General features: G+C 41.0%; 2 protein-coding genes across 3 annotated transcripts in view; one reads left to right on the plus strand and one right to left on the minus strand.

Moving 5' to 3' along the window:
* The window catches only part of TPPP (tubulin polymerization promoting protein), a 67,743-nt gene that overhangs the window by 29,350 nt on the left and 24,860 nt on the right, over positions 1-13,533 (plus strand). The gene's annotated exons all lie outside the window — the stretch shown is intronic.
* The window catches only part of LOC119715799 (uncharacterized), a 53,451-nt gene continuing 43,558 nt past the window's right edge, over positions 3,641-13,533 (minus strand). Inside the window, exon 4 of the mRNA XM_072033188.1 lies at positions 3,641-6,670. Within this exon, the coding sequence (XP_071889289.1) occupies positions 6,591-6,670 (80 nt within the window). The 3' untranslated portion in view covers positions 3,641-6,590. The remainder of the gene's footprint in view (positions 6,671-13,533) is intronic.

Genomic DNA, 13,533 nt, shown 5'->3' on the forward strand with positions numbered 1-13,533 from the left:
AACAATGTATTATAAATATTTTAGTAGTATTAGCGTACTCCAAGCATGCATTTTTCCACATATGTTCATGTCTGAACTTTACATAGAAATCTATTCTTTTTAGTTGGCATATTTGGAGTGATAATGTGATCTGGGTATACTGAATTTGGAGACACAACTCGCAGATATACAGTACCATTTAGAAGTGGATGTTTTTCATGGGAATGGTAATTCCACAATTATTTTTATAGTAGATGAAACTATTCCTGCTATCTTGGAAAATTTCTTCATTAATTGACTGTTTCTTTTATGCTTCTGTTCCAGAGTTGCAAAAGCTTGTAGTCCATGCTTCTTGTAGTGTGCTTGCAATATGGGTTTAGTGAACCTTGGTGCCTAAGAGAAAGCAAGTTCATTGGTGACACAGAAGGACACAGAAAACATCTGCATTTGGTATGAACAACATGTGTCTGCACTCTTGTTAATCTAGCGAGACAGTGAGACACAACACAACAATCTAGGATTTATTTTATTTATTTTATTTTAAGGAAATCAGAATATTCAAGCAGAATAGATGTTACTGATCTCTGACAAGCATTCTAGCATGTTGCTTTAGGAACTTAAATTTCTTTGTTGGTGTCAACAACTGCTCTGGGGAGTTTGGTATGTTAGCTATGCCATACACATATTCCACTTACTGGATGTAGTTAATATGGTAATAGCTATTATATAAATGCCTCTGCTCTTATTTTAGAAGTGTTACCACTCAGCACTGCAAAAAATGGTTTAAGCACTGCATTAAAACTACTAATTCTATGACACTATTAGATAGAAAAATCAAAATATTTCTGTTTATACTGGTATGTTACTATGGTTGCAGGCAGGCCTGGGTGACGTCATTCCTTGGATCCTTTGTGAGCATTTATTTAGGTAGATGTCTCCATGGAAACATTTGTTTGTTTTGATGTTACTATGTGTTAAATCTTAAACAATTTTTTTTTTTAATTTCTGTACTGGATTGTTATTGAAGGTTGGTTAATCTACAGAAGCTCTACAAATATACCTTACTCCCCACCCTCGAAAAATATCTTCAGTAAAAGATCAAGTGGAAGCATAATTGTCCTCTTAGATTCCATTTATAGTTTCTTAGGTTGCTTTGATATGTTTTCTTGTTGCTGAGGAAGCCATGTGTTCTAAAGTCCAGAAAACACTCCTCCATCTTTTTCAGAAAGGAAGTGTTTGTTCCCATGGAGAATCTTCACAACACATTTTATTGTGACCTGACTTCTGAACAGTCCCACCCACATTCTGTGCTTAGTACATCTTGGACAGTCAGCTGTTCGGTCTAGTTCCCACAGTCTGGATCTGTCAGGTCTCTACAGGAGTGCTTCAACCTGAGATCTGTTGAGTCTTAATCAGCAGGAGTTCACCATTGCTGCAAGGCTATAGAAGAATTAATATGGATAACGTTGGCACTAAGCAGATGGCAAGATAACTGTTGGCAAAAATATGTACATACTCCACCATTTGTTGACTATAATATTGTTATATAGCTAATATAATTAATTGTCTCTGTATTTAATGGTGCTGATAATGGTACTGCTTTCTTCACATATTTAAAAGAACTACTACTTGGCACATGCACTCACTCAAAGCAAGTGTCTCTCCTAAAGTAATCTGTATTTAACAGAGATTTTTGATGCCCATTTAAAAAATTATATGTAAATACGTGTGAATTCGTCTTTATATGTAGATGAAGCACATTATAGTTGTAAGTTTTTTTACTGCCATACTGGAAAGATTATTTTAATACTGACGAAGAATCTAAATTGTGTCAGAAGTAGGCAGAATGGTTAACTTGTGTACTGTAAAAGGCCTGCATCAGGAAATAATTTTTAAGTCGCTACAGAATGGTATGCAGAACATTATCCATGCTAATAAATCTCTCCCTTCCAACCAAATTGTGAAGTAATGCAGTTATAAGTAGAAAAATAGGTATGCTACAATAGAAAACAATCTTAACCACATCATTGTATTTTCTTTGTAATTAACATTCAATTTCCTTCTTGTCCAAGAAGCCACAAGTAATGTTGCCTTTTGCAGTTTATCCTTGAGAAGCTTCTTTTAATTTAAAAGCAAAACAGCAGTTCTGCTCCCCCGCCCCAAGAGACATATATTCTGAAAATAGTGATCACTTATAAGAATAAAGAGATGGATTTAGGTTGACTTGTCATTATGCAGCCTTACTATGTGCATGGAAAATGGGTAAGTTTTGTAGACATACTGTTGTATGCTGATAATGATTTTAAGAACACTCTTATGTGTGAGTATATATCACAAGAAAGCCTACAGATACACTAGAGATCTCCTGCTCTACCTGTACTGTCACAAGTCCATGGGGTTATATTGGATCCATCCGAGGGTGATGAGGGAGCTAGCGGACGTGATTGCTGAGCCACTTTGCATCATCTATCAGCAGCTGTGGTCGACTGGAGAGGTCCTGGATGACTGGAGACTTGGTAATGTGATGCCCATCTATAAGAAGTGTAGTAAGGAGGACCTGGGGAACTACAGGCCTGTCACTCTGACCTTGGTGCCAGGAAAGGGGATGGAACAGGCCATCTTGAATGCAATCACACAGCATACATGTATGCGGGATAACCAGGGATCAGGCCTAGTCAACCTGGCTTCATGAAAAGCAAGTCCTGCCTGACCAGCCACATCTCCTTCTATGACTACCTAGACTTCAGCAAAATCTTTGACATGGTCTCCCACATTATTCTTCAGGGCAAGCTGGCAGCCCATGGTTTGGGCAGGTGTACTCTTTGCTGGGTTAAAAACTGGCTGGACAGATAGGCCCAGAGTGGCAGTGAACGGAGTGAAATCCAACCAATGACCGGTCATGAGTGGTGTTCCCCAGCTGTCAGTGTTAGGGCATATCCTCATTAATATCTTTATTGATCGTTTGGATGAGGGAGGTGAATGCACCCTCATTAAGTTTGCAGATGACACCAAGTTGTGGGTAAGTGTCAATCAACCCGAGCGTAGGAAGGCCCTGCAGAGGGATCTGAACGGTCTTGATCAATGGGCAGAGGCCAATGGGATGAGGTTCAACATGGCTAAGTGCCAGGTCCTGCACTTTGGTCACAACAACCCCATGCAATGCTACAGGCTTGGGGCAGAGTGGCTGGAAAACTGTACAGAGGAAAAGGATCTGGGTGTGCTGGTCGATGCTCACCTTAACATGAGACAGCGGTATGCCCAGGTGTCCAAGAAGGCCAGTGGTATCCTGGCTTGTATCAGGAATAGTATAACCAGCAGGACCAGGGAGGTGTTTGTCCTCCTGTACTCTGCTCTAGCGAGGCCACACCTTAAATACTGTATTCAGTTTTGGGCCTATTGCTACAAGAAAGACATTGAGGCCCTAGACCTTGTTCAGAAAAGGACAGCAAAGCTGGTAAAGGGTCTGGGCCATAAGTCTAACAAGGAGCAGCTGAGGGACCTGGGGTTGTTTAGTCTGGAGAAGAGGAGGCTCAGGGGAGACCTTATTGCTCTCTACAACTACCTGAAAGGAAGTTGTGTGGAGCTGGGGGGTTGGCCTCTTCTTCCAGGTAACTAGCAATAGGACAAAAGGGCATGGCCTCAAGTTGCGCCAGGGGAGGTTTAGGTTGGACATTCTGAGACATTTCTTCTCAGAAGGAGTAGTCAGGCATTGGAATGTGTTGCCCAGAGAGGTGATTGAAGGTGTTGGAAGTTGGGGATGTTTAAGGATGTGGTACACAGAGACATGGTTTAGTGGGTGATGTGTAGTAGGGGCAGGGGAATGGTTGGACCAGATCATTTTGGAGGTCTATTCCAAACTTTATATTTTTATGACTAGAGGTGATTCATTTCCAGTTGATACAGAATACTGTGTCATACACAGTGTCATATAGCTACAGTGTGATGCACAGTACCATACAGCTTCATATCTTGTAAAGCAGTTTTAATACATTTATTGCATATGCTAATTGTGAATGACAGAGATTTTTTATTGGTTTAGTGTAGAAGTAGGTCCACACAATTAGGTCCCATTTTGTGGTTGTTTTTTTTTTTCTTTTTTTTCTTCTTGTTTTTGCTAGTCAGACATATTTTAATATGTACTTACAAATGATGGTACAATATATCTGTTACTCACTTATAAAAACAGTTACATGAAATCTGTTAGATACAAAATTAACATCTGTTAGATACAAATTAACATTAGCAAGCAAACATTTACTAGATTGTTAAACATCAGTATAGACTTGTTCTCTTGTTTTCCATGCATTGAAGTAGAAGTTTAAGATGTAAGAGCTGAGACGGCCATTGCTGCAGTAACCAGTTAACCAGAAATTTTAATAACCTGGGAGGAGTGGGCAACATGAACAGCAAAATTACAATCTTGGACTTCAGCAGAAAGGTTTCTGACCTGTTCAGTTTCCTACAGGAAACTGCCCTGCAGGGCAAAGGGGCCCAAGAAAGATGGTTGGTCTTCAAGATTGCTTCCTCAGAGCACAGGAATGGTTCATTCCAATGTGAGGCAACTGAGGAAGCATGGCAACTGGTCAGCATGGATGCATACGGAACTTGTGACTGAGCTCAGACACAGAAAGGAAGTGCACAGGAGGTGGAAGGAGGGAGAGGCTATGTGGGATGAATATAGACTGTGCATGAAGGAATGTGGTGAGGAAAAACAGTTAGCTCTCTATTGTCTTCAGAAGGCCATGGAGACCGGGGGAGGCTTCAATGACTAGAAAAAGACAAAAGTCACACACATCCTCAAGAAAAGCAAGCAGGTAACTGCATCCAGATAACTATAGGCCAGTCAGCATAACCTCAGTCCCTGTGGAGGCTGTGAAACAAATCTTTCTAAACCCACAAAGGACAAGAGGATGATTTGCAGCAGCTAATGTGGCAAGGCCATACTTGCTAAGGGCAAGTCAATGGCTGATTGACCTTGTTGCTTTTTGTGATGAAAGCAATGACTAGCACTGTGGACAAGAGGTGTAGTGTACCCTGATGTTATCGGCAAGGCACAAGGCCTTGGAGCCAGTCTCCTTATCACCAAACTAGGGAGATACAGGCTAGATAAGTGGCCCCTAAGGTGTGTGGGAAATAGGCTGGACTGTTGGGCTCAGGGATGTGATCAGTGGTTCAAAGTCCAGCTGTCAGCCAGTAACTAGTGGTGTCCCCCCAGGAAGGTGGGACAAAGTGCTCTCTCAACGAGTTTGAGACTGATGGATGCCAAACTGGGAGGTGTGGTCAATATACTGGATGACAGAGGTACTATTCAGAGGGACCTTGTCAGACTATAGAAACAGGCAAGAAACAAGCCTTGTGCAGTTGAGCAGAAGTAAATGTGAAGTCCTGGATCTCAGATGGAATAACCCTGTGCAACACAACAGACCAGGGTTTAATAGGCTCTGAAGCAGCTCTGCAGGAAAAGATCTAGAGGTTATGATGGACAGCCAATTGAACAAGAGTCAGCAGCAGTCCTTGCAGCAAGTGAGATTTTGTAGCAAGGAAGGGCAGGTGCATCTTGGGCTGCCTGAGTAAGTGGTATAGCCAGCTGGTCCGTGGAAGTGATTCTTCTCTTCTATTCGTCACTTGTGAGACCGTATCTGGAGTGCTGTGTCCAGTCTGGAGCTCCCTGGTGCAAGAACGTGATTGATATCCTGGAACCGGCCCAGCACAGGGCCACCACAATGGTCAGGGGCCTGGAGCACCTGATACATGAGGAGAGGTGGAGAGAAATGGGCCTGTTCAGCTTGGAGAAAACTACGGGAAGATATTATTGCAGTCTATAGCCACCTGCTTGGAGGATGTGCAGAGTCTGACTCCATCTTTAAGTTGTTGGTTGTTGTGGTGGTTTTGCTCAGCTGTGCAGCTGAGCTCCACCACCACCGCTCTCTTACTCCCCCTCCTCAAAGGGAAAAGGGGAGAAAACATGATGAAAAGGGGCTCAAGAGTTGAGATAAGGACAGGGAGATCACTCAACAATTGTCGTCATGGGCAAAACAGACTCAGCGTAGGGAGCACAATAAAACCAATTGCTAATAAGCTAGAGCAGTGAGGAACAACCAAACAAAAACAAACAAACAAAAAACTTCCCTCCACCCACCCTCTTCCACCTCTTCCCCCTGAGTGGTGCAAGGGAACAAAGGAATGGAGGCTGCAGTCAGTCCATAACACTTTGTTCCTGCTGCTCCTTCATGGTCACTCTCCCCCAGTTCCAACATAGGGTCCCTCCCTCGGGATGCTGTCCTTCCTGAACTGGTCCTCCCACTGGGCTTCCCACAGGCAGCAGGTTTTCAAGAACTGCTCCAGATATGGGTCTATACCACAGGGTCCATCCACCAGGAGCAAACTGCTTCAGCGTGGTTCCCCTCAGTGGGGGGGACTCTCCACAGGCCACAGCTTCCTTCAGGTCAGATCCACATTCTCCACTGTGGGCTCCTCCACAGGCTGCAGCATGAAACTCTGCTCCACCGTGGTGCACCATGGGCTGCAGGGGGACAACCTGCTCTACCATGGTTCTCTTCACAAGCTGCGGGGGAACTTCTGCTCTGGTGCCTGGACCACCTCTTCCTTCTTCACTGACCTTGTCTGCAAGGCTGTTTTTCACTCCTCTTTCCCAGCTGCTGTTGAATGGCATTTCCCATTCTTAAAAATGCTGTCATGGAGGCACAAACAATGTTGCTTATTGGCTTGGCTCTGGGCAGCAGCGGGTCCTGTTTAGAGCCTTATCTATCACAGGGCAGCTTCTGGATTCTTCTAACAGAGGCCACCCCTGCAGCCCTGAACTACCAAAACCTTGCTACATAAACCAAATACATTTGTGGTGGTTGTTTTTACCCTGTGTGTACCGAAATACTGGAATAAGTTGCCCAGAGAGGTGATGGAATCTGCATCTTTGGAAGTGTTCAGGAGTTGACTGGAGAAGTATCTGAGCAAAAGTATCATTAGAGCTTTGCTGTGAGTGAGGGTTTGCACTGGATACAGGCTCATATGCAAATGTTCCTTCCAACTTGAATCGTTGTGTGAATTTATGAATATGAATAAATCGAGCACTGGGCTGTGCTGTAAGAAATCTGATAGTGATTACCTTGTGGGCACAGAATAGGCCTGACTCTGAGCAGGTATCTTGGCTCTCTATTTTGTTGTTGTTTTCTGTGAGATCACTTGTTGTCTAAAGCATTAATTGTTCTGTAGATAAACATGAGTAACTTCCCTATTTAGAAAAGGGAAAATCTTTGCATTGATGTCTCTACTGAAACTGTACAGTAGAATTTCTGGCAGTGGTCATCAGTGTCAATAGGCTGCATGTGATTATTGATTTATTGTTATTATCAATGGACTGTTTATTGCACTTGTATCTAATGTGAACATCCCTGAAAAACTGCTGCTAAAGAAAATTGTATGTAACAATATGGTGGTACAATGTGTATAATGCCGCAATAGACTGTGGCAGCAGAAAATACGTACATTATTTCACGTTCCTGCATAGATGATAGAAATTAACAGCTGTTCTGAAGTTAGAGGGCAAATTTTATGGAAACAAGGTATGTGTGCACGTTTGGCTCATAAAATAAGGACATTAGCTAGAAGTTCTCCATCTCTTAAAGCAGACGAATATACTGTTACTGTTGCAATTAGTACATATTTAATCTGCCTATGTGCCTAAAGCTCCTAAAGGAATTAAGACGTTGTTTGCTTAGGTCAAAGGAGAATGTGATTCTTGTGAAGCATGCAGAATTCAATGTAATTTGTCATCGTCCTTCAACTTTTTTTTTTCTTTTCTCTCTTTTTTTTTTTTTTAGGTTAGTTAATATTATTTTCTAAGCAATGGGCTGACTTAGAAGAGCCCAGTCTTGTGCTTATCTTGAGCTTTAAGGGAACTGTTTTGCAACTGAACTGGAACAAGTCTCATTAGAGACTGGGGAGGAGGATTCACCAACAGCAGAAAAAAAAAAGATTAAAAAAAAAAAGCAGAAAAAGCTTTTTGGGAATGATGACATGTTTGGAACAGTGCTTCGTGGTACCTAATGAGAGTTTGCCACAGACTGTGCTGGTTCTAGAAATGGAAGCAATACAGTTATAATTGTGTGATGTTTCACTGACCTTTTTGTGCAGCCTGTTACATTGTGTCAGGTGAATGCTGCAGGTTTCTTGGTGCATTAGCTGGGTGTTTACATTTCATGCTTAGTTAGAGGGAAATGTTGATAGAAAATGAAGTACACTACATTAGTAGCACTGGGTTTTCCTCCCCCTCCTTTTGCCTCGACCTTATTTTGGTAGGAGGAGTCTTAAATGTATGATATTTTAGTTTTATGCTAAAGTCTTACCTCCTTTCATGTTTGTAGCGCAAACTTCTCAGGATGCTTCTAAGCCTTTGATACCAAAGTTGAGGTAGAAGTCCTGTTGAATTCAGAAAATTCATGCTCCCTTTGCTTTGTTGAAGCATTTTTTCTGTCACAAACAGGCCAAGCCTGTGCAGCAGCATGACTTTCAGTATATGCATTTTTCTTCAGCAAACAGCTATACTCTGTTCTGCAGAAATATTGAGGGAATGTATGTTCTTGATTGTGTGTGTTTGTGCGTGTGCATGTCACTGTTGCCTTTTAACTAGAGTTCTTTTTTGTCTCAGGTATTCTGTTTCTTGAGTGTACTTATGTACCTCATTATCAAAACAGAAGAAATTAATTGTTTAGCCCTTTGAAGTGCTCCTTGCTCTATAAACTGTTCTTTGATTTATCTGTTATCTTGATGTTAGAGGAAAAAAAATTGCCAGAGGTGGCAGACTTTCATAAGAAAGGAGGAATCTTGTTCTCTAGTTAAGCATGTCAGGGTTTAAAAGACTACAGTTTTCACTTCCTGTGTTTGTTCTGAGGGCTGTTATTTTTCCAGGGGAATGGAAATCTGCTGAACGTCAGTAAGATTCTCTGATTGGGTCTCCTTATAGGAGAAGATTCAAGCACTTTGAATATCCTAAGCCCATAAAAGTTATGTATTCTCAAGAAGCCAGAGGAAACCTTTTTCTTATTATCTGCAGGTGTATGTACTTCCAAAAGTCTTCTGGAGTGTTCCTTCCACAGATATAAAAGTAAAAGACTATAGAGTTGGGTAAGCCACCATCACTTGGTGAGAAGAGTTAATCCGGTTGACCTTCTCTTTGTGACTGCTCATATAGCAGTGCATTGTGCCATTTGTGATCATGAGCACCAGCAGCTGCAGAACAGTGGTGATGTTTGGCACCAGGCTGTGACTCTCATGACACATGACAGCACTTGCTTCGTGGCCCAGATGGGTCTTTATTCTGTGCCCTTCAGCTGCAAATATTGTTTAAAAAAAAAAAAAAAGAAAGCTAATGACTGGAGTAGTTGTGCTGTCACTGGCTGTATTTTTAATGCTATGCAAAAGATACAACTGATAGCTTTTATATGATCATAACAAGGATACGTTGTTTTTCTATCAGCTAGCAACAGCTGACACTATAACATGATAGTAGCTCATTCACTGCAACTGAGAAATTGGTATAAGAGACCAAGATAAGACTACAATCAATAAGCACTGACCTAAGTTATATAAGATCTCCAGATAGACTCATTACAATGTACCAGTTAACCCTGGATTTATCTGTATCATGGTATTTGAGGTATTTACTACTTAGTGTGGGGCATTGTTTGTTGAGCTTCTGAAGGGAACTGGCAGCGCTGAGAATGGAGCTTTTAGCTGACTGTGAGACCTAGAGCAGTGTGGGAGTAATATGAGAAGATACTGAAGTGAGGATCAATAGAAGAGACAGTAGGCACTTCATACTCATTGTCACATGCAATTTGTATTTCACAAAAAAGTGTTGTACATTCAAGTCTGTAAGAATGATGCTCTGTGGTATGAGGTGATGAAAAGTGGTGACAACATTGTTTACCACCCTGTCCGATCATTCCCCCTCATGTAATTACTAGTACTGCTGCATGCCAAACTAATTTGTGGTACTAGGAGAACATAATGAACCCTATTTTGATACTCCTTATGCTCAATCTACCATGTGTCTGTTTGGTAGCCTTGACCTTTCTTCCAAATTTAAGCTATTGACATGTTCTTCCTGTGATGGATGCTGTGAGGAAGCAGGTGACGGGACACTTGTAAGCTGGAATCATAGAATCATAGAATGTCCCAAGTTGGAAGGGACCCATAAGGATCATCAAGTCCAACTCCTGGCACCACACAGGTCTATCCAAACATTTAGACCATGTTACCAAGTGCACAGTCCATTCGCTTTTTAAATTCAGACAGGGTTGGTGCAGTGACTATGTCCCTGGGGAGCCTGTTCCAGAGTGCAAGCACCCTCTTGGTGAAGAACCTCTTCCTGATGTCCAGCCTAAACTTCCCCTGCCTCACCTTAACACCATTCCTGTGGGTCCTATCATTGGTGTTTACAGAGAATAGGTCACCTGCGTCTCCAGCTAGATGGAGATCAGTGTGCTGTTGTGGGAAAATGAGTCATACTATTCTCAGTGTGGTGTCAATGGAAGGTTTGGCAGGTTTGTGAGCAGTATGCATAGATTAACATTTACAGCTCTGCACTAGTCTCTAGGAAGAAGGTTATAAGTGGTTCCAAATACATGTTTACAGCCATCTGAAGCATACCTCTATTTCTGGTCTGTGTACTCCTGGGAATTAGGTGATGTGGTATTCTTGAAAGAGATTATAGATATACAAAGGAAGAAGAAAGGGAGTAATTTGGCATATCAGGGGTCTTGTTTTCTTTGTTGTTGTTGTTTTTATCTCAAGCGTTTTGTAAATTAATAGATAAGAGTTTCAAATCTAAGAAAACAATGATAGTTGGACAGGAAGGAGAATGTAGGAAAAGCTGCTGTGGTGAAAGAAAATATGTACCCTATGTGATAGCTGATAGCCACTCTATTATCCACCCTGTTATTATACTTATGCATATCCAAAAGTAAAAAGTTCTGGTACTTTTCAAGCATTTTATTAAAAATAGGTGTTTGATGAAAATGGTGGTGGACTGTTTGTGTTTTTAGTTTAGGTCATTTTTACTGTAACAAACAAAATGATTGGTGTGCGTGCAAATCTGAGAATAATGACTATAATCTAATTAAAAGTTTTTTGCTCCCAATAAGCTGGTACTGTTTTAAAATGAACAGTGAAACATATTCAGTTTAGTATTTCCTTGAAAGGACCAATACGTTTGCCACATATTCTAGCAGGCCATCATTTGTTTACATAGCCACAAATAGCACGATTGGTTTTCTCAGCTTTCATAGTAAAAATAAAGAGAAATTATTTCATTAATTTTTCAGGAGAGCTGAAACTGTGGTATTCTCTTCTAAACAGGTAGTTTTTTCTTTCATCACTTCACCTCAGATCAGAGGAATGGGAAAGCTTCACATTATGCTGAAGTTGGACAGTGTATCTGGCAAATCTGTTGAATCAAAATGTGCAGTCTTAGCTTGATCATATTTTCTGACAACAGACTGCAGCCTATTAGTTCTCTACTAGCCAAATAACGAAAGCTTATAGAAAGGATACTGAGCAGTCAGTTACAGAAGTTGTTCAATTTTCATCCTGTTGTGTTATGAATTCTACTTGCTGATTTAATAGTCCGGTTTTCAGTTTGACTTACAAATCCAACTTGAATCAACACTGGCCATTTTGAATGAATGGAGTTTGTCTGATTTTAATACTTTCTTTTCTGATTTAGTCCTGTGTTTTGTAACCAACACTACAGTAGTAATTCATGAACGCTTGGGAGATTTCTTGGTTCATTTCCTTTTCAGGTGCTACACTGTGTCAACCAGGACATTGCCTTTCCTAGAGTTCTAGCAATACTAAGTAGTAATCCTTCAAATGCATAGTGGGGATGGATATCTGATGTGAAACAATAAATGTTTCAATACTGACTAACGTTTAACAGCTTTGAGTTTGCTGTCATATGCTGTTATTAAAGAAAATGAGGATCAAAAATTGCCTTATTTGCTCACTCCTGAAAGAATTCTGTCCAGCATTTCTGCTCATTATTCTCATTGAGCTCAAATTGAAAATCTGTGAGGCTTTTTGGGACTCTGAAGAGGGTGAGGATTTGATTTTTAATGCCTCTGAAGGGGTGGACACCCTACAAGATAGAAAGGCACAAAAAAATACTATTTTTTTCTGTGGTCACATGGGGCTATTTTGACCTGTGGGGCTAGGAGGTATAGATAAGGTCTTTAGTAGCGCATAAAGCTTGTTTTGGTTTTCTACCCTACCAGACTTTGTTTAGTAGTTGAAGTAGAGCATTAACCTGAAGCAGTTGCTGGCTTTGCTGTGAGAAATTAACTGTAATTACATGGATCAAATGCACTAATTTTAAATTAACTAGTTATATAAACATACCTAAAATAGAGTTTTGAGGATAAAACAGGCTACCATGTAATCCTGTAAAGATGTTCATCCATTGCTTGTAATGGGAGGTTTCCACACTAGATATGCATGGGGCAACAAAGATGGTAAAGGGTTGAGAGGGGAAGACATGCGAGGAGTGGCTGAAGTCACTTGGATTGTTCAGCCTGGAAGAGACTGAGGGGAGATCTCATCACAGTCTACAACTTCCTCATGAGGTGGAGCAGAGAGGTGTAGGCGCTGATCTCTTCTCTCTGAAGACCAGCGATAGGACCCAAGGAAACAAATTGAAGTTGCGACAGGGGAGGTTCAGGCTGGCTATCAAGAAAAGGCTCTTCACTGAGAAGGTGGTTGGGCACTGGAACCAGGCTCCCCTGGGAAGTGGTCATGGCACTGAATCTGCTAGAATCCAAGAAGCACATGGACCATGCTCTCAGACATATGATTTGATTTTTTTGGGGGGATGGAGGGGTGGGGAGGGAGGAACATAGGAGTTAGACTTGATGATCCTTGTGGGCCCCTTCCAACTCAGATATTCTGTAATTCTGTGGTATATACTGTGCAGTACATAGAGATTTACATTGCTATATATATGCGGCATGGTATTAATTCATTGTTTTTATGTTGTACTGTTTTCTTGCAAGAGTCAATTTGCAGTTCTGTTATATAGGTTGTGAGGATATACTCAACTTACTTCTAAAACAGCAATTTACCCTACAGCTGGTGCTAGCAGACTGTGAGAGACTAGATGTTGAATTGGCTTTCATGGAAAATTATCAGCAGTCTTCACTGAGAAGATTTTTGTGTCCTAAATAAATATGTATATAAAAAATATATAAGTAAGATTCTATTCATCTTGCACTGGAATAAGAGCAAAGAATTCCAATATTAAATACACAATTAACTGGCCACAATTTAGAAAATTTAGCCTTATACCAAACACTGCATTTATGGATATTAGCATATTGAACATCACTCTTGCCCTGAGATACCATGTTGTCAGCAAGTGACAGTTTGGAGAAGTACTTACTTTTTGCTTCAACTGGTAAAATCAGTGGCGTCAAGCAAAATGTCAGCATCGTAACTGTGATAGTAATTCAGGAAAAAATGTGTAAAGACTAATTTTTTGAGTAT

This window comes from Anas platyrhynchos, chromosome 2 (genome assembly GCF_047663525.1).
Source record: "Anas platyrhynchos isolate ZD024472 breed Pekin duck chromosome 2, IASCAAS_PekinDuck_T2T, whole genome shotgun sequence".
Lineage (NCBI taxonomy): Eukaryota > Metazoa > Chordata > Aves > Anseriformes > Anatidae > Anas > Anas platyrhynchos.